General features: G+C 44.9%; 1 protein-coding gene across 1 annotated transcript in view; it reads left to right on the top strand.

Moving 5' to 3' along the window:
• Nucleotides 1-25,894, top strand: part of FCSK (fucose kinase) — a 394,768-nt gene that overhangs the window by 65,032 nt on the left and 303,842 nt on the right. Inside the window, 2 exon segments of the mRNA XM_030203610.1 lie at nt 1,294-1,344; nt 20,714-20,839. Of these exon segments, the coding sequence (XP_030059470.1) occupies nt 1,294-1,344; nt 20,714-20,839 (177 nt within the window).

Genomic DNA, 25,894 nt, shown 5'->3' with positions numbered 1-25,894 from the left:
TTTCTTTTCAGTGCTAAAACCCGTAAACCCCCACCCCCTTCCTTCCAGATACCCCCCCCCCCCCCCCGTAACCATACTATTTATTCTTTCAGTGCCTAGTCCCGACACTAGATACAAACTCTTTAGAAAAGTTGTCCCAAATGGATTGCCATCTATTCATCTGTTGTTTCCGTTCAGCCAGCAACCTCTCCATCTCACAGATATATCTCAACTTAGCAATCCACTTAGTTAGTGAAGGAACCCCTGCCTGCTTCCAATGGGCTGCTATAACCACCCTCGCAGCCCCCACTGCCTGCTGTACCATTATTTGTTGTGGCGGTTTTAATCCTGGCGGCTTAGCAGTGAACAAAAATAACCCAAAAGACCAAGGGATCTGGCCTTGCACCTTCTTTTTAAAGAAAAGTCAGCAAGTCCTTTCCCTTCTCCTTCCCACCGCCATACCAGCAGCAGCAAAACACCACAGCTCACATGCAGGGCCGCAATCTCTTTACCATGGCTGTCAGTCCTGCCCCCTCTGACATCACCTTGCTGTTCTAGGGTTCTGGGGCAGAGCTGCCAGCCCCATGCGTAAGTTGTGGTGTTTTGCTCCGCTGATGCTGATCAGGAAAAGTAGCAGTATTGACATAGTAACATGGAGGGGCATAATCGAACGGATTGACATCACCGTGCTGTTCTAGGGTTCTTATCAATGGGGCGGAGCTAGGATGGGGTGGGGGGGCTAGGATGGGGCGGGGCTAGGATGGTTACCACCAAATTGGTCTGCATAGGGCCCCGCACTTGCTAAGACCGGCCCTGGCCAGGGACCTCCCAGTCACTCCCTCCAGTGACTCTCCACAGGGACTTACTCTGCTAGTAATCCACAACCTAACAGGCATTTAGATTAGAGTTAGGTGATCTTTATATAATATTGAAGCTTTAATGTAACAAGGTTTTGTATTATTTATCTACTACCATTAGTTAATGTAAATCAATAAAGATAATTAAAAAAAACATATTTAGGGTGCTAGAGATGTATTTTTTAACAGCATGCCTGGGGATAGCAATACAAAAAAGATTTTATAGTTAAGTGTTTTGTAAACATCAGTGCCTTTCTTGCATGTCCAAATAGAATGTTTCATTTCACACAGCCTCATTATTTAAGCAGTTTGTTGAAGCAGGTTGTCCTTGCTGTCTTTGTGTAAGGTGATTAATGAGACCTTGATGGGAGCGGATATTTGTTTCTGTGTCAGGCTTTCTGTGTTTGTACCTGACCTAAATATTTGATGGTTAATGACATTCCACTTGTCTCCACAGGTGGTCTCCTCTGATGTCCTCCAGAATGCTCACATTCTGATCTTGCATATGGTGAGTGTTTAGGGCGTGCAGGATGTGTTTACAAGAAGAGAAAGTAAATACGACTCTAACAATCAGATATTTGGATTGTCTGAATATTCCCAGCTTTGCAAATAAACAGTAATGCCTGACAAACTTCTAGGCTATCTGAAATATCCAGACCATGAACCAGTCAACTCAGTGGTGTAGTCATAGGGGGAGGGCGGAGCTTGGGTCCCCCCACTTTGGACTCAGGCTCCCTCCAGGACTGCAGCGCCTCTACCTTTGCTGGCAGGGATGCCAAAGCCCCACCAACTGATTAAATACAGTGCCAGTGCTACTCTCCTCCTCACACTGCTTCCTTAACGCAGAAGTCGGTGGCAGTCATTCATCCGCTGATATTGGGCCTTCTCGCTTATGCATATGCACGAGAAGTCCCGGTGTTGGCAGCTGAACACACGCCACCGACTTCTGCATAAGGAAGCAGCACAAGTAAGAGGGGAGTGGCTGGTGGGGCCTCAGCATCCCCGCCAGCAAAGATGTTTAGATCTTGGAGGGGGGGGGGGGAGAATGTGTTGCCCCCCATTCTATCCCTGGGTGCCCCCAAAATTGGAGGGTTGGCTATGCTCCTGAGTCAAGTAGGAGGTGAATAGGTGCTCAGAAGGTTTCTAATGACAGCCTGTCAGCAATTGCTTCTTATCTGAAGATATACCATCCAATAGACCCCTGAGATCACAAGGTAAATGCTTCCTGGATGTCCCCTCTTTCTACCGGATCCACTTGGAGAAAGATAGGGCATGCTTATTTTCTATTTCTGACCCTGTTATTTGGATTAGGCTCCCATTAAACCTGAGGTCCCCTTTATTGTCTTTCAGGAAATTACTGAGGGCACATTTATTCCAACAAGCATTTGCTCAAATATGATACCATTAGGTTCAAATGATATCTTTAATGTGGGATGCGGTCTCAATTGTAATTGTTGTCATAGGTTTTTGTTGTTTACTTTATGTATGTATTATGTAATCCACTTAGGTTTTATTTAGATAATGGAAGCTATAAATATGTTTTAAATAAATAAAAATAAAAAATACATTCTCTAAAATAGGCGCTAACATTGACGTGTGCATAAATGTTTGGAAAAATATCGTATATGCACGTCCATGCCAAATTCCTTCCTAAGCCCTCATCTGTAAGAGTGCACACATCTTGCATTGCATGTACTTTGCTGGTGAATGGAGCCTGGACGAGACTCACATTTACATGTGTACCTTCTAGAATATTATAGTAACATAGGAGATGATGGCAGATAAAGACCTGTACGGTTGATCCAGTCTGCCCAACAAGATAAACTCATAGCAGAAGGTATCATGTGATACTACATATGTGTACTTGATCTTGATTTGACCTGGCCATTTTCAGGGCACAGAAGTCTGCCCAGCACTGGCCTTGCTCTCCTACTACTACTACTACTACTACTACTTAACATTTCTAGAGCGCTACTAGGGTTACGCAGCGCTGTACAATTTAACAGAGAGACAGTCCCTGCTCAAAGAGCTTACAATCTAATAGACGTGAACGGTCGGTCCGATAGGGGCAGTCAAATTGGGGCAGTCTGGATTCACTGAACGGTAAGGGTTAGGTGCCGAACGCAGCATTGAAGAGGTGGGCTTTAAGCAAAGACTTGAAGACGGGCAGGGAGGGGGCTTGGCGTAAGGGCTCAGGAACTACTCTCCAACTACTGAAGCTGAAACTTTCAAGGTCTGATCAGGGCACAGACCATAGAAGTCTGCCCAGCACTGGTTTTGCTTCCCAATTCCTGATGTTGCCATCTAATCACCACTAAGCTTGTTTGGTTCCTCGCTTTCTATACAGGATTCCTTTGTGTTTATCCTACGCATTTTTGAATTCCGTTACCATTTTCATCTCCAACTCCTTCCATGGGAGGACATTCCAGGTATCTACCACCCTCTCTGTGATAAAGTGCTTCCTGACATCATTCCTGAGTCGGCCTCCCCCTTAAACCTCAATTCATGTGCTCTAGTTCTACCACCTTACCATCTCTGGAAAAGGTTTGTTTGTATACACGTACCTTTGTCATTTAGGTCTCATAGACCTAAATGCTGGTATATGACCCATAGACCTATGGCTGGTATACATGGTCGCACCTAAATACTGTGTGCATATATTACCTGTTGTTCTAGTATTTTATAAGTGAAAATAGGTGCTACATTCCTTTATAAAATAAGTCTCTATTAGGTGCACTGTAGGACCCTATGCACCTGGTTATCGTTCATTATTTATCATTTATTTCAGTCTTAGTAGATCATCTTTATTGTGTTACAAGTCAAAGCGGTTTACAAAATTAATAGAAAGAAAGGAAAAGAACTCTATAATAATAGAAAAGAAGACAACATACAAGTTAATGCATTTAAACTCTGAAACAGAAATCCTGGCCCTTCTCTTCTGCACTGGGCCTTCTGAAAAAGGATCAAGAGTGTCATGCATTAGACTGAACCACCCATCTAGTTCCCCCTGACCCTCCAAAAGTGAGGCTAAAAAAGTGTATCTTTAACGTTGTTCCCAGTGGAAGGTATTACGAAAAAAAAAGGCACTATGTCTGGATTCCCAGCTGGCATAGGAAGGACCAGGGAAGACTAGCCTATAGACATTCAGGCTCCGATGCTCAAAACTCCGGCGCTGTACTGAACAGTGCCAGAGAAATAGTGCCAGAACAGCACGTTTGAATAATTCCCTAATGCTCAAGGCTAATGAGATGCAAATACACGCATGTTTATAGCGTTGAGCATTAGGAAGTTGTTTGGAAGCTAGGGGGAGGATGGAGCCTGGCGCATGCGCTCAAGAGTTGTGTGTTAAGCAGACGCCAGAGGGGCAGGGCCGGTCTTAGCAATTGTGGGGCCCTGTGCAGACCAATTCAGTGGGGCCCCCTGTCCACGTACGCCGCTTGTGCCCCACGCCCACCACAAGCCATAATTTATCAGTTTAAAAAGAGGTTTAGAGCTCTCAGAACCCCACCTCTCCCCATTTCAGTAGAGAGCAGCAGGCAGTGGCAGCAATTTTCATATCCCATCAGCTGCCAAGCCCAGAGCCTCCTTGCTTCTGCATCCCGTCCTTGCGGAAGCTTCTACTGAAATGTGGATGCACATTAAGGTACGGAGCAGGGAGCTGTTAAGAGACAGGAAGACATACGTGACAGAGATGCCGGGCCCCTAGGAGCGCGGGTCCTGTGCGACCGCCCCTGTTGCCCCTGCCTAAGACCGGCCCTGCAGAGGGGAGGAGGGTAAGGGAAGGAAGAGGTGCCAGTTTCCAGTTAGTGTTCAAAAGGGAGCTCTGCGTGGCCAGAAGAAGGATGCACCACGCTTTACTTTGCAAAGAATCAGCACCATGATTAAGTATGAAACCGGGCTGCCAGACTCTTTGTTTTAGATCCTGAGGCGATTATTAACTTTTACTCTGTTCTCTTCCCTGATGTTGTGGGATGAAGAACGAACATTGGGGGGGGGGGGGGGGGGGGGGGTGATTTCATTCTGATCTGCATTAAATCTGGGTTTCCTCACCTAGTCCTTGTGAAACTGACCAATCCATTTATCTGGATATCCACAGTGAGTATACATGAGGGGTTTGCATACATTGGCTTTTTTATATGCAAAACTCCCATGTGGATATCCAGAGTCAGTTTCCCAAGGACTAGGCAAGGAAACAGATTGGAATGGAAATATCACCCCCACCACCTCTATTCAACATAATAGTATCCATCCCTCTGCCCTGTAAAAAAAAAAAAAATCTCCCCACAATGTGCATCTTCCTCTGTTTTACTGTTCCCCCCCCCTCCCCAAAAGAAATTAATTCTCCTTTCCTCCCCAGCAGCATTTTTTGTCCTGCCAACGCCCCCTGCCTCAGAATATTTCCTCCTCTTCTCCAGCTTTCCCTTCCATCCCAGCCCCCTGCCCCAGAATATTTTCTTCTCTTCCCCACCTTTCTTTCCCTTCAAGTGCCAAATATTTTCTCTTCTTTTACCAGCTTTTGTTCCCCCAACCCCCAATACTTTCTTTCTCCAGCTTTTTTGCCCCCTAAATATTTTATTCCAATTTTCATAGCTTTAAAGCCATAGCAGCCCCCCAAAATTATTTATTTCTCCAGCTTTTTTGCCCCCTAAATATTTTATTCCACTTTTCCTAGCTTTAAAGCCCTAGCAGCCACCCCCCCACACAATTATTTTCTCCTTTATTTTTCCCAGCTTTTCTCCTGCTGCCCCAATGTCCTTTCCTTTCAACAATCGCCCCCTCCAGCCCATCTCTCTAGAAACCTTCCTTCCCAACAGTAACATCAATTCAGCCCTCCCTTCCCACAAGCAGCAACTTCCACAATTCAGCCATCCCTCCCCCTCCAATAACAACTTCCATAATTCAGCACTCCCTTCCCTCCTCTCAGAGCAACTTCCACAATTCAGCCATCCCTCCCCCTCTAATAACAACTTCCATAATTCAGCACTCCATTCCCTCCTCTCAGAGCAACTTCCACAATTCTGCTATTCTGGTCATGCTTGGCAGATGGCAGCACAGGCAGGCAGGCAGGTGGTTGGAAGGTAGCTGAGCGCTGAAGCAGCGATGGTAGCAGGCCCAAAAAAAGAATGTGGCTGGCAGACGCTGAAGCAGTTTAAATGCTTCAGTGTCCTGCGTCTTCCTTTAAGGCACGCTGGTCTGCTGGTCTGCTGGTCCCCCGAGGTCTGCTGGTTTGGCTAGTGGAATAGTGGATCATCTCATCTTAAATGTTGCTGTTCATTGACTTAGCCATGGGGGGGGGGGGGCGTGGGGGCCAGGGCCTCCCAAGGTCTGCTGGTTTGGCTGGCGGTGTCCCTAAGCCCTACCAGCAAAAGCTTTCCTGCGGCGATATTTGGCACCGCCCTGCTTTCCTAATCCCCCGTGCGTATGCTCATTTTTAGTGCAGGTATATCTCAGACTTGAAAAGGTTGGGGAAATGTTGCTTTAAAGCAGGGGTGTCCAACCTCAACCATCGACCAGTCAGGTTCTCAAGATTTCCACAATGAATATGCATGAGATCTATTTGCATACGATGGAGGCTGTGTATGCAAATAGATCTTGTACATATTTATCAGGGAAATCCTGAAAGCCCGACTAGGTTCTGGCCCTCGAGGACCAAAGTTGGACGCCCCTGCGTTAGAGCATGACTGAGGTTTGTTTTTACTGGTATAGTACAGAGTACTTCAGGAGTGATGGGTTCTTGCAGGTGAAACAAGAGTGTCGCATGTCAGGGCACAGGTGCACAGTTGTAATCAAAGGACCTCCTGTCTTCCACAGAGGAGCAGCCTCCAGCTTGCTGTTACTTCTTAATGACTCTGTGCCTTTCTGTTGTGCAAACACAGCATATTTCGGACTAAGTGACTGAGCTCATTTACTAGAAAGACCGTGGTATTTTGGCTCAGAGTTGTAAGAACTCAGCAGTATTTGTTGGAGGGGTGGGGGCAGGGGAATGATAGTAACATTATTTCAGGGCTGGAGGGAATGCTGCTGGGATGGTTGGGAGCTGGGGTGGAACGATTCTCTTATTGTCTGATGCTGAAGATGCTATTAAAGCAGCAAGCTGTCAGACTGAAGGAGATTTATGGACTGCTTAGCGATGATCTGGTGTTTTCATCAGTGGACACACTATGCTTTATGCTCTGACAGGAAGCAGAAGGGGAGTGATAAGGAGTGAAGGTAGAGAAAGGGAGCCCGAGAGAGACATTGAGTGATCACGTGGAAAGAAAATGAGGGGAGAGACGCACAGAGACAATGATCAACACAGAGGAAAGAGAGAGTTGTATGAGGAGAGGGGTAATAACAGAGAGAAAAAAAAAGATGAAATAATGGGAAATAAAAATGAAGACAGAGGAGGAGCATGGAGAAAGAGCAGAAGAGACCAAGTCTGAAAGAGAAGGAACTCAGATTAAAAGCTTGAAGGAGGAAAAAGATAAAGTACATTGGGCCAGATTTTCAGAAGTGGCAGTGAGATTAATAATTTAAAAGCTGCTATGGCAGTTGAATTTTTGCATACAGCAGCACTGAATATATATATTCATGGGACAGAGAAATATCCAGTGTACCTGAATGTAACTCACCTTGAGCTACTACTGAAAAAGGTGTGAGCAAAATCTAAATCTATAAAGTAGAATAGTATGCATGTCAGTGGGTTTAATAGGGTGGTGTCCTCTATTTTGCATGCCATTATTTCTAGGTCTGATGAGTGAAGTGAGTTAGTTAGAGTGATTTTAAACATCCTGTTGTACATAAGGCCTAGACCTCCTCCTTTCTTCAGTTTTCTCGGGACAGATAAGAATTTGTAGCCTGGAGGACAGATTTCATTTAAGAGTGGGTTAGTGTCAGAATGCAACCAGGTTTCTGTGGTAAATACCAGGCCTGCTGTGTGAATTTTTATCCAGTCTTTGATTGTAGTGGTTTTGTTTCCAAGCAACCTCGCATTTAGGTAATAGGCAGGAACTGGGATAGTTGTAGAGGTGGTTTATTCTCCAGGCTTGGTCTTATAAGGGATCTTATTTGTGTTTTAGTAGGTTGGTGGTAACTTTTTTCCCTGTGTGTGCGGTTTCTGGTGTTTGTTAGTGTTGTGATGTTGTACCGTATAGACTCTGGATGATCAGGTAGGAGCCTTGTAATTTGGTGGGTAGGGTGTGTGTGCAGTATGTGCGAGGGAGTATAGGGGCGGTGTTCAAGTGTCAGGGCTGTCAACAGGCATGAGATCAGGATCCCCAGTATTAGCAAGAGTATTGCAGTGTGCTTCATCCAATCCATCTTGATTTGTTTTGTTTTCCTGTCTTTGGGTCGCTATCAATGTACTTCTTGGGTCTCATCTCATTGTGTAGAGGAGTACTATTTGATTAGGGTAGAATCTTGGTTCCAGCACAGGGTGAATATCCTCTCGTTGCTTGGTTGTAGCTGGATGGTATTTTATTTTTATTGCGGTATGGAGCAGCAGTCCAATTTTCCCTTAGGTGTCGTGTGGTGGGCTTCTTATCTTAGCTTTAGCATTTGGAAGTGGGGGCCATGTTAGCGTGATATGGGTCTCAGGATGAGCCATCTGCTTGGGCGTGGATTTAGGTCACCGGTTGAGCTATTTGCGTCATTCACAAGGAGCCTTGACAGTCTGCTGCTGTTATGGTGTATTATCCTGATCTGTGGAAGGAAGTTTTGGCCTCTGAAGGATCTACCCTCAACGGCCCCAAAGTTGCCTATAAAGGTACTGTGACAAAACACCTAGCCACTTGCCTGGGGCTAACCCTGTGGCCACCTGGAGGGTCTGTCCCCAGCACAGCTCAGATCCACCTGCACCTGGGCATGTACTCTACACTAACACCCTCCACCCCACCGACTGGGTCCCAACCACATCTGGTTGAGTCTCCTGCTCTCAAGGTATTTCCCAGTGATTTCTCGGACACTGGGGCCACACTCAATGGTCCCACAGTTCCTAGAAAGCACCCACACATCCAAAACCAAAAACCACCAGGATTCTTAGTCAGTCCAGACAAGCAGAGTCAATAAACTAATCAGGTTTATTGTCAGAGTAGAACAGTGAACCATATAAATGGGTGGAAAAGAACAAGGAATAACAGATAACTAAATATGGATCAAATATAAAATCTATCTAAACATTTATCTACTACCTAAATAGTACCTGGGGAAAAGATATAGCTGCTCACAGGTTATGAAGTCTAACTGTTCACATCGTCTCAGGAAAAGAGAACCTTCTTTTTCACTCCCTTATCTGCAACCAAAAAAAAAAAAAAAAAACCTCACAGCTTAAGCTAAAACCTTTTGGCATGAAGAAGAAACTGACAGTTCTGTAACAACTTTACAAACAAAAGACAGCCACCATCTGCTGGCCAAACAAAGGAAATGCACATTATAAACAATAGCTATACAGTTTTCAAGCAGGAAAGTTCCCTGTTTCGCCACAGGTGCACACTACCAGGGCCGTGCTAACCCGGTAAGCGAGGTAAGCATGGCAGGGGGGCGCTTCCCTCTGGGGGGCGCCGCCGCACCATGCTCACCTCGCTCGCCCTCCCCCAACATCCCTTTTCTTTTTGTTTCTTTTTAAATTTACCTCCGTGGCGGCGGTTCCGGCAGCGTAGCGTCGGGGAAGGAGGCGGCGCTCCCGACACCTTCCCTTCGCTGTGTTCCGCCTTCTTCTGACGTCAATGATGACGTCAGAAGAAGGCGGAACACAGCGAAGGGAAGGCTAGACGTCGGGAGCGCCGCCTCCTTCCCTGACGCTGCGCTGCCGGAACCGCCGCCACGGAGGTAAATTTAAAAAGAAAAAAAAAAGAAAAGGGATGTTGGGGGGAGAGAAGAGGGTGGGCAGTTGAACAATGGGAGCGGGAGGGCAGGGGAGAAACGACAGCAAGGATGCGAAGGGGGGGAAGAAGAGGGCGGGCCAGGCTGGGACATGGGAGAGAGAGGAGCATGGATGCGAGGGGGGGTCATGGAAGGGAGAGAGGGGAATTGCTGGAAAAGGATGAATGGAGGGGGCAGGGGACAGAGGAGCATGGATGGGCATGGATTGGGAGGGCAGGGCTCAGGGAGAGAGGAGAAATTGCTGGACATAGAGGGGAGGGAAGAGAGATGAAATGAGGGAAAAGGAAGAGAGGAGAAAAACTGCACATGGATGAAGAAAATAGGCAGAAGCTGAGGACCAGAAATGAAGAAGAAAGGAGGAAAGGAAAGAAATAAATGGAAAGGAAGCCCTGGAAACGGAGTTAAGAGGACAGATAACAGCAGAATCAGATACTGGGCCAGCATGATCAGCAAAAGAAAGTCACCAGACAACAAAGGTAGAAAAAAAATCATTTTATTTTCATTTTAGTGTTTGGAATATGTCCACTTTGAGAATTTACATCTGCTATCTTATTTTGCAATGTATAGCAATTTCTTTCTAAGAATTTTGCTGACAATTCCTGTCAGTGTGGCAAGTGGTGAGCGATCATTTTCACGGGGGGGGGGGGGGGGGGGTGCACGCCGCCGCCGCCAACTGACAGTCTGCAGGGGGGGCCCCAACTGATAGGCTGCAGGGGGGCGCCAGAGACTCTAGGCACGGCCCTGTACACTACGGTGTGTGACACGCCCCTTAGGCGGCGCACCTGAGGCAGCGCGCCTCAGACTAGGCACCCTGATGTTCCTATGTGAGAGTGTGTTGATGACATCACAGGGGGCGGGGCTACACACCACACTATTAGAAAGTAAGCTAGAAAAAATCTCCAGTTGAAAATGCTTATGCTGAGTCCGTTCTCTTTAAAGCAGCAAAGGAGACAGTAAAAATGGTGGAAGTGCCTCAAAGTAGGCACCCTGATGTAGTTCCTCCGTGAGCCTCTGTTGAGAATGTTGATGATGTCACAGGGGACAGGGCTACATGCCACACTGCTAGAAAGTAAGCTGGAAAAATCTCTAGTTGAAAATGCTTGTGCTGCAGTCCGTTCTCTTTAAAGCAGCAAAGGAGACAGTAAAGATGGTGGCAGCTCAAGACCCAAATCGTCCCTCCATTCTGTCCAATAAGGTAGTTAGGGTTGCAACTGCCACCTCAGTGCATTTCTATGGGAGGAGTTACAGCTTCTGTAGCATAGAAACAGAGCATTTAGGGAATTACTCCTTTCAAACTGCCTGTCCCTGTTCTCTTCCAGTTCCACAAACTGCCTCCACCCCAAAAATATTATTCTTCCCTGCAGAGACCCACCCCCCCCAAAAAAAAAACCTACCCTACTGCAACTGCTTTACCACTTTACAAACTGCCTTCACTCCCAAAAACCATCCTCTGCAATTGGTATAACACTTGGCAAACTGCCCCACCCTAAAAAACGACCTTCTGCATTTGTTCCTCCACTGTCCTTCCCCCTTATTGCAAACTGCAAAATCCTCCAGCTGTTTCTTGACACAACACATGTAGAGCCCCCACATTCAACCAATACATGCACATAAACATAAACAGGGATTTCAAATAATTCCCTACCGGTGATGTACGGTATTTTAAGTGATTCAGATCTTTATTTCTACTGTGATTTTTTCCAATTTGTTCCTCTGTGTACTGTCAAATAATATTTGTTTATCCTACTTTGTGATAGATTGACTAACTCAGAGTCCGTTGCTGTTATATTTTTAGTAGGGGAAAGTCTCATAAATGGTAACAGGATAATCTCTTGCTCACTCACTCGTTGAAAGAAGAAGGTGATACAACAGAGACCCGATATTCAGGCAATCCCCTTGACAAAGCTGGAACAGCGAAACAGGCACCTGTCGGGGTGCCAGGATTCGGGGAGCAGAAACTCGCTATTAGGGTGTGAAAATAAAGCGGCACACCAGAAGAGAACAGATTAGTGATAATTGTTAGCCTGCCTAATATCAGCATTGTTATAACAGATGCTGTAGATATCAACATAAAAATAAGGGCATGAATAGTAAAAGACACGTCGACACAAGGAAAAAAAAAAAGAAGAAAAAAGTTTGATAAAAATGTAATCATTGCCTTGTGACCAAACATAGACATAAGGAGGAAGGTGGTTTTGTCGATGATTATAAACCAGCACAGAATAAGTCCCACGAGTGAGTAAGCAAGAGATTATCCTGTGACCATTTATGAGACTTTCCCCTACTAAAAATATAACAGCAACGGACTCCGAGTTAGTCAGTCTACCACAGAGTAGGATATACAGAAGTAATAATAAGTAGATTTGAGACGCACACGTTTGAAAATAATATTTGTTGCCATAACCAGGTCTAGGAACACATGTAGGGTCCAAAGTTTAGGGGGAACCAGAGCCTGTCAAAGGTGGTCAGGACTCAGGTGGTTAGAATTGACAACTGCTGGCTTTTTTTTTTTTACAGGTTTCTACAGTAGTTAATCTGGATTTTCAGGAAGCTTCCAGGGCTGCTCACAGCACTAGGGGGTTCTTTAACAAAAGTGCACTGAAAAATGGCTTGCAGTAGTGTAGGAGCGGGTTTTGGGTGCTCGGCGATCCATTTTTTTAGTGCACCTGTAAAAAAAGGCCTTTTTTTTTCCCACTGAAAATGGACGTATGGCAAAATCAAAATTGCTGCACGTCCACTTTGAGTCTGAGACCTTACCGCCAGTCATAGACCTAGCGGTAAAGAATCTGGGCGGTAATGACCTATGCTCGTCAAATGCCACTTGGCACGCGTCTGTTATGTGTGCCAGGAAATAAAAAATATTTTTCAGATGCCCGTAGTGGACGCACGCCAAAATTGAAATTACCACATAGGCCACGTGGTAACCGAGTGGTAACTCCAATTTCGCGCGCGTTCGGCGCACGAAGGCGCCTACACAGCTTAGTAAAAGGGGCCCTAGGTGAGACATGGTACTATTTTAGGGCCAACTGTTTGGTGGTGCGCTTACTTACTTAGTCTTACACTGGCTGCAGTAGCAGCAGCTGATTTGACCTTTGCAGTCCAGGCCAGAACACCTACATACTCTTCTAGCAGCCCTCTCTTGACCTCAGCCTATCAGTGGGCAAAGAACCTGGCCCCCAATCATAGACACAGCAGTGCAATCCTCTGTTGGCACATTGTGTTGCTCTCTCCACCTCAGCCCATGGCCCCTGGCCCCACCCTCCTCCCAAGCTCCTCTACCTAACTCCAAAACGATTATATCATTCCATTCAGCCAGTTCACTAGAAAGAATGCAGCTGAAACATGGCAGAGTGATTCACTATGGGTGAGCCGAGCAGTGGGCAACATGACTAAAGGCAGTATGGTGAGAGCTACCTAGCTATAACTTTGCAATCAGAGGAACCACAACAAATTAGGCTAGGAAGAGCCCATTACTCAGCCTCTCTTCCCCTTACAGCTGTTTTCTGCCGCCTCCAGCTCTTCACAGCTATATTCTGTCTCTCAGCCAGTAATCCCTTTCAAACTCCTTCACTTCTTCCTAGCTCCTCTATTTCTGTCCCAGTACTTCGCTGTACTTTAATTGCTAAACTTATGTTACCTTATCTGGGAAAAGAGATGACTGAAGTCACCAGAATAAAAAATAAGGTTTTGAAATGAATTCCATTAGAGCGATCAATTAGAAATACAACAGTCCAAATGCCAGCCATTTATGTGAAAAAAATGAAAAAGATACAGAAGTTTTTTCAGATTGCTTATGGACCCATGACATGAAAAATAGGCCAATCTCAACATTTTGGATCTGCCATCACCTTTTCCCAGAAACGGTATGGCAACACACATAAAATTAGAACTAAAAATACAGGGGTGAATCAAAAATATTAATACCAGAACCATTAACTATAACTCAAACATTTTTGTTACTGGTAATACATTTATAGACTATACAAAACTTTTATTCTTACTGCTATAAAAAATTGCATTTAAAATTCACTATCAAGCTAAGGAGATGAAATGAGGGAATCTGATGTATTAAAGGTAATCTCAAAAATCTATCTCTTAAGACCTAACCACAGTCAACAGGAATGTCACAGAGCCAGATGCACAAAGGTCCCGTTAAGGATCCGTCTGCGTTTCCAAATCGGTAAAAATTTACCGATTTAGAAACAGAGGGATTCACTAAGAAAATCACATGCAAATGAGCTGCTTGTTGCTTTTGAAACCCAGCTCATTTGCATTCGATATGGGGGAAGCAAGTCGGTGAGGTGAGCTGAGCATGCGCAGAACTGCCAATCGCTACGCGTGGCTGCTCTGCGCATGCTATAGACGGCTCTCATACACGCAGACAAGCTGCGTCTATGATAGCAGTAGATTTACCCTTTTGTTTTTTTGGGCAGACACAAAAGAGCTTTTTTGGGATGGGCATACCTGTATTGCAGCTCCCTGCCTCCGGCTGCTGGGAAAAAGTGAGAAAAACCTCACTCTGCTGCTCTCCGCTCTTCTGTGAGGAATCAGCAGCATCAGGGCTTGGTTCTACCCCCAGCTGTTCCTGCTGCTTCCTTCTATTGGCTGGCTGGCATCCTAGAACGCCTGCAAATAGGTGGGAAAATGTGGGATACAAGTGCAATAAATAAAATAAAAAAAATCTCCCTGAAGATGGATGCTCATTGGCTGATTGCTGTCCCAACTCCTCCTCCCTATAGGACTTCCCTGATGACATCACTTTAGAGCTGTGAACTGATTGGATCTGAACTTCCTGGTGTCCCCCTCTAGTAATGATTAGGTGGGACATCCTAGGCTGATGCTGTCCAATTGGTTTAGCCCCTCTCTGTGGAGGGGCACACCAGGAAGTTTGGATCCAATCAGTTCATAGCTCTAAAGTGATGTCATCAGGGAAGCCCTGCAGGGAGGAGGAGTTGGGACAGCAGCCAGCCAATGAGAGTCCATCTTCAGAGAGATGGGCGTTCTAGGATGTCAGCTAGCCAATAGAAGGAAGCAGCAGGAACAGCTGGGGGTGGAACCAAGCCTGTGTCCCACAGACGCTTTTTCTTTGATGGACCCTTAACTTCCTTGCATTTTTGGTAAGTCACTATTACTTTTATGCTTTACATTTCTGTACTCCCCTCCCCCCCCTCCCCCCCCCCAATTTCTTGCCAGTAAATGTAATTTGAAAAAGAAACATATGTGGCACAGCTTTCATAAACGCAAAGAAGCTGCGTGTAAGCTGTTATACTATTTTTTTTGTGTGTGCTCCATCTTCCCTGCCTTGTTTCTTCCCGTCTCCTATTTGCAATAATGAAGAACCGGCAGGTCCACACCTCACGTTAAAATTTCCACGGTAAAGGTAGGGACTGCTTTTGTGCATGGGGTCGGAAACGGCAGTGCATCGCATTCACATTATAATAAAAATCAGCTCATTTGCGTTCCGTTTTCGTTAGCTGCTACCGTGACAGGAAAATGGCTTGGAGAACCCTTTTCTGCGTGTCCCGGTTTACTACTTGCGCGCTAAACTGGCTAGAACCAGTTTAAAAACCACATTGCTGGCTCGTTAGTCAGGGCTTTTTTTGTGGGGGTACTGAGTACCGGCACCTTTTTCGTTGTCTACTAAAATTGACCCATGGGCCCCAAGTTTATGTGAAAGAGCTCAGGCCCTATACATCAATTCTGCCTTCTCATAGATTCTGTGACTGGTTGCAGAGGGCCTGATCATTGTGGGGTGGGCCCCTCAGTGATCACCTCACCCCTGAAGGGGGTGGCCTGGCATTTGAGTACCGGCACCTTTTACGTTAGAAAAAACGCACTGAGTTTAGTGCATCTGGCCCACAGTTCACAAAAATGTTTCCAAATCAGTGAAGATCAAACTGTTATTGCTTCTGAAGTCAATTTCTTGAAGTAGTTTGAAGTAAACCAAAATGTTATAATTTGTTCAGGGATGTCCAAAAGCAAACCTCCTTGATCAGGGCTATATGAAAAAGCCCATGAGGGATATCGCCCCCTCCTCTTTCAAGCTCCTACACGCGCCCAATGTGCGTCAGTTCATTTTTGATGTGCGTCCACTATGGGCGCCGGAAAATAATTTTAATTTTCTGGCGCATGGCAAAATCAGGCGGTAACTACGACTTGATGCGCATAGGCCGTTACTGCACAGTTAACGTCAATGGCTGACTTTAAGGTCTCAGACCCCAAATGGACGTGCGCCAATTTTTATTTTGCTGCAAGCTTATTTTCAGCAAAAAACTTTAAAAAGGCATTTTTGCAGACACGATGAAAAGTGGATCTGCTCAAGCCGAAAACCCGCACCTACACTACTGCAGGCCGTTTTTCAGCGCACCTTTGTAAAAGGACACCTAATTGCCAAAAAGGTGCCCAAACTGACCAGATGACCACTGGAGGGATAAAGGCACTGATCCCCTCCCACCCCCCCTAAAAGATAAAGTGACAGTACATGCCAGGGTCTATGACAGCTGCTGGTATAATGGCCATTCCTTTTAGAGCAGCAAGCTGGTCTCTGGACTAGCCTAGTGGTTGATGAGAAGGGGTAGCCAGGCCCATTTCCCACTCTAACTGGTGCACTTGTGGTGGAAAGTGCTCCAAAAGCCAGAAAATACCTACTGAACCCACATATAGGTGACACCTGCAGGCATAAGGGCTATTGTAGTGGTGTACAGTTGGGTACAGTATATTTTATGCAATTCCTGGAGGGCTCACCATACAATATAAGGGGGTTGTGATGTGTACCTGGGACCTTTTATGTGAAGTTAACTGCAGCGCCCCCTAGGCTGCCCCACTGCTCTGCTGGGATGTCTGTGTGGCCAGTCTAGTAAGACTGCTGGCCCCCAGACATCCCAATGGTTTGTTTTTTTTGTGCGTTTAATCCCTTTGGGTTTTTTGTTTGAAAATGGCCCTTAAAGAAACACGTACTGAGCTAAAAAAAAAAAAAATGTTTAAAATAGGGCTATTTTCAAACCAAAAAGATAGGTGTTTTTCTGGTTTGAAAATGACCAGGTTTGGCACAGATATGGATATCATTGAAAGTGCCCCTCTACACCTATCTAATATTACTCAGAGCAATCATAAGTGGAGGACTGTCTTGGCTTGGTGTAGAAACTACTACTGGTATCATATCTGCCAAGAATATGGGGAGCTGTACTGATTTAAAAAAGACATACTTATTTTCACAATATTTGATTAGGCATTTACAAGGATATTTCAACAAAAACATAGCCCCTATTTGCAGGACCCTAGGGTATTGCAAGAACTCAGACATGAAATTGCTGAGCAGCTGTTAGTGATCTGTAACCTGTTGTTAAAATCGTGCATAGTATCTGAAGATTAGAGTGTGGCAAATGTAATACCGATTTTTAAAAAAGGGTTCCAGGGGTGATCCAGAAAATTACAGACCAATAAGCCTGACTTCAGTGCTGGGAAAAATAGTGGAAACTATTATAAAGAATAAAATTATGAAACACATAGACAAACATGGTTTAATAGGACAGAGTCAGCATGGGTTCAGCCAAGGAAAGTTTTACCTCATCACTTTGTTTCATTTCTTTGAAGGCATGAATAAGCATGTGGATAAAGATGAGCCGGTTGATCAGTGGCATAGCCAAGGGTGGGCTTGGGTGGGCCCAGGCCCATCCACTTTGGGTTCAGGCCCACCCAGTAGCAACACATCTATAATGTGGCTGGCAGGGATTCCCAAGCCCCACCAGCCGAAAACTCCCAACTGTCCCTCCTGCATACCTTTTAAATAGCAGATTTTTGCCTGCAGCGACTGATACATACTGTTCGCACCAGCCCCGCAGCCTTCCCTCTGATGTATTCCCGCCTATGTGGAAATGGGAAGTTGCATCAGAGGAAAGGCTGTGGGGCCAGCATGAGCAGTGTTTATTAGTTGCTGCTCGCTGCTGGTGGAAATATGCTATTTAAAAGGTATTCAGGGAAGGGCGGATGTTTGAGAGACCATATGGATGCAGGCAAGAGAGAGAGAGACCAAATCACTTGTAGGACAAGACGGAGTTCTTCTGCCCAGACATCTTGGGCCCAGGCCCACCCAAATTTGAGTGTCTGGCTACGCCCCTGCGGTTGATATAGTGTATCTAGCTTTTCACAAAGTTCCTCATGAAAGACTCCTGAGAAAATGAAAAAGTCATACGATAGGAGGCAATGTCCTTCTGTGGATTAGGAATTGGTAATTGGACAGAAAACAGAGGGTAGGGTTAAATGGCCATTTTTCTCAATGGAGGAGGGTGAATAATGGAGTGCTGCAGGGATTTGTACTGGGACTGTTGCTATTTAACATATTTATAAATGCTGGAAATTGGAACGACGAGGAAGGTGATTAAATTTGCAGACGATGCATAAGGATTGCAGGAAAAATTGCAGGAAGACTTTAGGAAACAGGAAGACTGGGCAACCAAATGGCAGATGAAATTTAATGTGGACAAATGCAAAGTGATGCATATTGGGAAGAATAATCTGAATCATAGTTACCTAATACTAGGGTTCAGCTTGGGAGTCAGCACTCAAGAAAAGGATCTAGTTGTCACTGTAGACAATATGCTGAAATCTTCTGCCCAGTGTGCAAACAAGATGCTAGGAATTATTAGGAAAGCGATGCAAAATAAGACCAAAAATATTATAATGCTTCTGTATCACCCCATGGTGTGACTTCACCTTGAGTATTTTATTCAATTTTGTTTGCCGTATCTCAAAAAAGATATACCGTAGCAGAATTAGAAAAGGTTTAAAGAAGAGCAAAAAAATAATAAAGGGGATGGAACTCGTCTCATTTGAGGAAAGACTAAAGAGGTTAGCTTCAGCTTGGAGAAGAGACGGCTGAGAGGGGATATGATTGAGGTCTACAAAATCTTGAGTGGTGTAGAACGGGTAAAAGTGAATCGATTTTTCACTCTTTCAAAAAGTACAAAGACCAGGGGACACTCAATGAAATTACATGGAAATACTTTTAAAATAGGAGGAAATATTTTTTCACTCAAGGAATAGTTAAGCTCTGGAACTCATTGCTAGAGGATGTGGTAATGGCGGTTAGCGTATTTGGGTTTAAAAAAGGTTTGGACAAGTTCCTGGAGGAAAAGTCCATAGTCTATTATTGAGATGGCCTGCTCGCCCTGGTATTTGTAGCATGGAATATTGCTACTAATTGGGTTTCTGCCAGGTACTTGTGACCTGGATTGGCCACTGTTGGAAGAAGGATACTGGGCTAGATAGACCATTGGTCTGACACAGTATGGCTATTCTTATTGTAAAGGCTATTTATTTATTTATTTATTTGGATTTTGCTGACACCTTTTTCAGTAGTAGCTCAAGGTGAGTTACATTTAGGTACACTGGGTATTTCCCTGTCCCTGAAGAGCTAATAAAAGTTTTTAAAAAGTTTGACTTCCTCCCAGTTCTTACCTGGGCTCCGGAGTGGTTCCTGTGGTTTTCGGGCCATTATGGGGCTGCTCTGTGGGTCTGGGGTCTGTCTGCTATTTTTGGGGCTCTTCAAGGCGTGACTCATCTTCCTCGGGAACCTTTTTTGGGTCTGGTGGTTATTTGGGCTGTTTTTGGCCCATTTGTTTTTTTATTTGTGGCCAGTGTTTTGGGGCTGGCTCCGCTGCATCCCATGGCATTGGGAACCATTTCAGGTCCAGAGCAAGTCCTGGGCTGTGTCGGGGCAAGGAGATGCTGAAAATGCAGCTGGCTCAACTGAAAGCACCACTGTGAATGAGAGATGTGGGTGGCCAGCAGGAAATTCCCCTGCTTCAGGCCTGATCTGGAGCCAGGAGCATTCTGGGCATGTGCGAACGTTCGTATTTGCTCAGAATGGCTCCAGAGCCAGCAGTAGGCCATAAACAAAGCCGGGGCTTGGATTTTTGGGATGCCCAGCCGGAGAACCTCATTATTCGCAGTTTTTTTACTGCTGGCATCCAGGGGTCACCGGGGGTCCACTGGGACCCGAAAAAGAGTAAGGACCGCCAGATAGTCATCTGAAGATCAAGGTAGGAGGGGGTATCAGTTATAATTGTGTTTTTACCAGGTAGCTAATATTGGCTGGGGAGGGGAGAGGGTTTCTTTATGTATAGAAGACCTTGGTGTCTTATATTACCAATTTAAAAGAGGAGGGAGGAAGAGAGGTATGATGTGCGGAAATGTTAGTTTGACTTGGCCCCCCCAAAGCCTTGCTTGCCCCCCTGTTGCCACCCCAAATTTTTCTGCCTAGAGACGCCAGTGAATGAAGCTCATTGGGGAACAGTGATTTTTATTATTTTTAACAGAATATAATGGGTTATTTTTATAGTCTGTGCTATGGGAAGTGCCTAGCCTTACTGCCCCTTGTTTGGTTGTTTTCCCTCTGACACAAGATTAACCCAGAACCTTTGGTTCCCTCTCACTTGTGGTCCTATGCTAAGACACAAGTAGAAGCACTCTTACTCCATCTAGTGGTAATACTTCATATTGTTTTGACTTATTATGCTACTTTTTTCTTATAAGGAAGGTCACGGTGTCTGCCTTCATTTACTGACTAATTTTCTTTTTGATCTATTTCTTTTACCATCTTATTACATTAGAATGATTAGACAACTTTATTAGTACTGGCCCTAGAGCCTTACATCCTATCAGAAGGCACAATGAGGCTTTTCTGTGATTAGAAGTCCCAAAATGTTCTGGGAAGTAACAGGTGTTAAGAAAAAGGAGGACTAGATACATATGTCTAGCTGTTTCTGAAGCTATTTGATCTCGATAAATCACAGCAGAGCTGTTCTGATCTCTATCCCTTCTGCTTTTTATCTATCTCCATTTCCCCCCTCCTTCAGTCTTTTCTTTATTCTGTCTATACTGCTCTTCTCGCCCTTGCTCCCTTCTCTACTTTCTTTCTACTTCCTGTTCATCATCTTTCCCATCTCACTATTTCTCTCTCTCCTTTCCCTGAACTTTGTCTTCCTTTCTTACGTCTTTTTATTCTTATATTCCTTTAGGGCCGTGATTTTCCCTTTGATGACTGTGGCCGAGCCTTCACCTGTCTCCCTGTGGAGGACCCCAGTGCTGCAGCTGAGGCCCCAGTGTGTAACCTGGATAGCCTGCTGCTAACCATGACCCACAAGGTGAGTGCCAGATCCCCAAACTATTTCATTCTCTTTATTCATTTAATATACCGCTTGGTGCGTAGTAATAAAGCAGTGTACAGCCATAAATTGAATAAACATATTAACAATAACACATCCATCAATGTTCTCATTCCTCTCATTAAATGTTCTCCTTAATTCTCTTGTCATATTTCCAGGGGGAAACAGGTTATTTTCCCTATTACTGTGAAGATATATCACATGATATGCTTGACTGATATGAAGCAAAACTCCATGCAAATTAATGGGCAAAGTGGTTTTTTGTTTTTTTAAGTGTTCAGCAAGCATGCCCATGCAAGGAGTGGAGGAATAGCCTATTGGTGAGTGCAATGAACTTGTGATCCCGAAGAACTGGGTTCAATTCCCACTGCAGATCCAGTGACTGTAGGCAAGTCACTTAACCCCTCATTACCCCAGGTACAAAACCTAGATTGTGAGCCCATTAGGGATAGATAAAGTAGCAGCATGTATCATAGATGTAAACAACTTTAATTGTACTACAGAAAGGTAGTATGTCAAATTCATGATTCTTTACCCTTTAAGGGGGATAAAAGCTTGTGAGGGGCCCTTGGACCACATATAAGGCCTAAACTGATCAGCAAGAGGGACTAAACCTGTTTGTGCAAGGTACTTGGTAGCTGAGGGAGAACCCTGTCAGGAACCCAGGTGTCCTAATTCCAAGCAACTCTGTCTGGGATGTGAGGAGAGAAGGACCTGGATTCTCAGTCCTGTGAGCTTCCAAAGGGAAGTATGTGCTCTAGGCATGAGCTGTGAAGGTATAGCAGTCTTATAAATGTAAACTGTTTTAGTTGTACTACAGAAAAGCAGTATATCAAATCTATGACCCTTTACCTCTTACCCTATTAAAACCTGGTTTGTACAATCAAAGCTCTGAGTAACACTTGAATGGAACAGCTGTGCATTTCTTTAGGCCCCAGCCTGACTCCTCTGTAGCTTTATCAGTATAATAACAATTTTAAATAATTATTTAATCCTTTGAGTGAGAGAACTCATTTATCAAATGCATTGCTTTCAACTGGGTCCTGGAGACACAATAAGTTAGCGGTTGTGACTTTGGGCAAGTCACTTAACCCATTGTGAGCCCACTAGAGATAGAAAGTACCTGCCTATAGTATATGTAAATGGCTTTGATTGTACCCACAGAAAGGCGGTATATCAAATCCATGACCCCCTAAAGTGCATTACATTTTGCGGTTTCCGCACCTTAACACAAGAAATTAATGTGCTTAAGTGTATATTAATAAGGACAAATGTAACACAGCACCTATTAGGAAGCATGTCCAGCATTTCTTTTGTAGGCTGCCTATTTAGGAAGTGCTAGGAGGACCTGTGCTAACTGCAAACTTTGTCAGTGTGTGGTAGTTGCCACACACTAACTGCAATATACTCTTCACGGCCATTCTCTAACCATTTATTTATTATTTATTTATTTATATTTTGCTCACACCTTTTTCAGTAGTAGCTCAAGGTGAGTTACATTCAGGTACTTAGGATATTTCTCTGTCCCAGGAGGGCTCACAATCTAAGTTTGTACCTGAGGCAATGGAGGGTTAAGTGACTTGCCGAAGATCACAAGGAGCAGCAGTGGGATTTGAACTGGCCACCTATGGATTGCAAGACCGGTACTCTAACCACTTGGCCACTCCTCCACTCCTTGCCCCACCTAGTTACCTCCCCAATACAAAATGTCGTTAATGTGCAAATTAGAGCTTGCTAATTGTAAAAATGGTGCACAAGCATTTACCATATCTTTGTGGTAGCAGTTAACGCTTGCAATTTCAGCATTAAGTGCTAAATACATTTTGGTGAAAGGATCCCTTAGTGACTTCTTGAGGCCACAGAAACTTTCCAGGGTCACACAGAGTCAGGGCAGAGGTACTCCTTTTTAAATAAAATTTTATTTACATAACAGACATTTTGATTAATTGCATACACAAAATATAAGAAAAGTGATACAACAAAATGTATATTACACTAGCAAAAAGAATCTGAGATATAAATAGCAGTGACATTTAACACAATACATCCAGTTGCGATTAATGTTAGTATAACACAAGCAGACAGGCGATAGCTTCTTGGGGTGACTGTTTGGTATGATGGAGCAGTTTGTGTGGGGGCTGGTAGTTTTTTTGAGGTAGGGCATTTTGCAAGGTTGAGAGTGTAGGGGGACAGGGAGAGACAGTTTTTTGAAAAGTGTAATTCCCTAACTCCTGTGTTTCACAACCACAACTCCTTTTCCTATACATTTTATGGGCAGCTTATTTCTCTGGAACCCCCATTCTGATTTGGGCCATTTTTGAGTACAGTGGGGTTTTTAAAATCTGTTATTCCCACATGCAAAATCTAATCCCAGTCTGTTCAATTTTCAGAGAGTTTTGTCCCCCAGATAGATGGACCCTCAGGCAGAGATTTTCACCATTTTTGTACTAGTCTTTCCAACTTCTGTTGGGTTGGAAAGAAAAAAATGACCCCATGACAAAGGTGACTGTTTGCAGAGTTGAAAAGGGAACCTGCATGGTATCAGAAACAACTGGTTCAACCCTTGTCATCCAAGTGCAATTTTCCATCACAGCAGTACCTTCCAACCTTCTGGCCTGCCTAACTTCTAATATTTCTGTCATTTAATATGTGGATTTAGATGTTTTTTGTGTTCTCCTCGTGGTAAGAATCACAATACAGGGTGATGGGATCTCCTATATAAAATTGTTGAAAATGTCATCCAAAATATATATCTACAAAATAATATATGCATATAACAAAAACTATATAGATACACTTTATTATAACATAATCAATATTCTATCACAAACATCATATAAATCCCCGTTGATACCAAAAAATGTTCCAAACCCCCTGGGATATGTGCAATCAAGACATAAGCCAAACTCAGATTTTGGTGACTTTGATTTTAAGAGGGGATGGACAAATCTGATCTGGGAGAGTGCATTATAAATAGACGTCATGAGACAATATTTAAGCTAAGTATCTTGTATTTCTATCATTAATGTATGATGATTTTTGAAATTAAAGCATTGAGATTAGCTTATTTCTTGATTGGGGGGGGGGGGGGTGGGCAGGTGGCAGCTGCTGAAAGAAGAGCCAGAGATGCAAGGGAGGAGGGGGGCAACGGCGGGAGAAAGAGTTAAAGAGAGAGCAATGGGGGGAGGGGTGGCAGCGGCGGCGGCAGCAGAAAGAGAAGAGCGAGAGATTCGGGGAAGGAAGAGAAGACGGCTGGAGAAAGAGGAGAAGAACCAGAGATGTAATGCGGAGGGGCGGTGGGAGAAACAGGAGTAGAGTCAGAGATGTAAGGGAGGAGGGGGCCTTGGCAGGAGAAAAAGATGCAGGGTAAGGGGGTGCTAGAGAGAGAGATGTGCCACAGAAGTAAGAAGAGGTGCCAGGAGAAAAAAAAGGAGAGAGAGAAAGAAAGATGGGGAACTTGAGGTGGGGAGAGACAGAAATAGGGGATGGAAGAATCAAAGAAGGGAGATGGTGCCCATAGAAGATAGGGGAGAAAAAAGAGAAGGAAAAATGGAAATCATGGATGGAGGGAAGGGAAGAGATAGTGCTAAGATAGGGAAGGCATGGGAGGAGAAGGAATCAAAGTTATTGGTTGAATGCTTAGGATCAATTAAAAAAAAGGATAAACTATGGGGATGATTTTCAAAGCACATAGACTTACAAAGTTCCACAGGTTACTATGTGACAGGTTACATGCTAAATTTATTTCAATTCTTACATTTGTATAATGCGATTTAAACATTCGATTAAAAAATTTCGGTCATATGATTAAACCTTTTAATTGATGGACAGCCCTAATTTTAAAACATATCTTAACTGTATCCATTTGTAACAAGAAGAAAAAGGTAGACTGTAGTTTCCATGTAATGTAGAAAATGTTTGCAATCTCTTTTCATGCATAACATCCTAACAGCAGGTTATTCCTTTAGTTATCCAGTCAGACCAACATATACAGGAATTATTATCCTTATAACAGGATTTTCTCCGAGGACAAGCAGGCTGCTTGTTCTCACTGATGGTTGACGTCCTCGGCAGCCCCCTCCATCGGAAAGTTTACTAGCAAAGGCCTTTGCTAGTCCTCGCGCGCCCATGCGCACCGCGCATGCGCGGCCGTCTTCCCGCCCGAAACCGGCTCAAGCCGGCCAGTCTTCTTTCGTCCGCGCTCGGTACGGTCGTGTTACGCCGTTTGTGCCCCAGAGAGTCGACCTCGCGCGTCCTTTTCGACGTGTTTTTCCTTGTTTTTCTAACAAAAAGTTCGGGAAGCGCTCCGGAAGTGTTCCGAAAGACCCTTTCAGGTTTTCTGCCCTTCCCGTAATTTCTCAGTTTTTGCCCCGTAAGTTTTCTTTCGTCGTCGGGGTAGGCCTCTTTTGGCCTCGGTCGAGATTTTTCTCCCTCTAAATTTTGGTGCTTCAATTTTCGCCATTTCAGCTTTTGATTTCGCTGGCGTGATTTTTCCGCCCATGACATCGAAGCCTTCCAGCGGCTTCAAGAAGTGCACCCAGTGCGCCCGGGTAATCTCGCTCACTGATAGGCACTCTGCGTGTCTTCAGTGTCTAGGGGCCCAGCACCGCCCTCAGAACTGCAGTCTGTGTTCCCTGTTACAAAGGCAGACTCAGGTAGCGAGATTAGCCCAGTGGAACGTTTTGTTCTCGGGCTCTTCGTCGACATCGGCACCGGAGGCATCGAGTGCATCGACGTCGTCAGCGTCCGGACCATCTTCCTTGGCTGCCGCTCCATCGACTGCATCGAGGCATCGGACCTCTGCATCGGCGCCGAGGCATCGGGCGACTGCATCGACGTCGGTGGTACCGAGACTTCGTCTGCTGATGTCGTCGGACGGAGGTGCATCGTCAGGAGTGCAGGTGAGGGCTGTCCATTCCCCTGCTGGTGGCGGTGAGCCTTCGGGTGGGTCTCCTCCTACCCTGAGGGCTCCTGCGGTACAGCCCCCCCGGGATCGACCCTCTTCGGTCTCGGCCCCGAGGAAGCGACGGATGG

Source organism: Microcaecilia unicolor, chromosome 5, assembly GCF_901765095.1.
Source record: "Microcaecilia unicolor chromosome 5, aMicUni1.1, whole genome shotgun sequence".
Lineage (NCBI taxonomy): Eukaryota > Metazoa > Chordata > Amphibia > Gymnophiona > Siphonopidae > Microcaecilia > Microcaecilia unicolor.
Note: the sequence above shows the minus strand (reverse complement) of the source record. Positions and strands in the feature narration are given on the sequence as shown.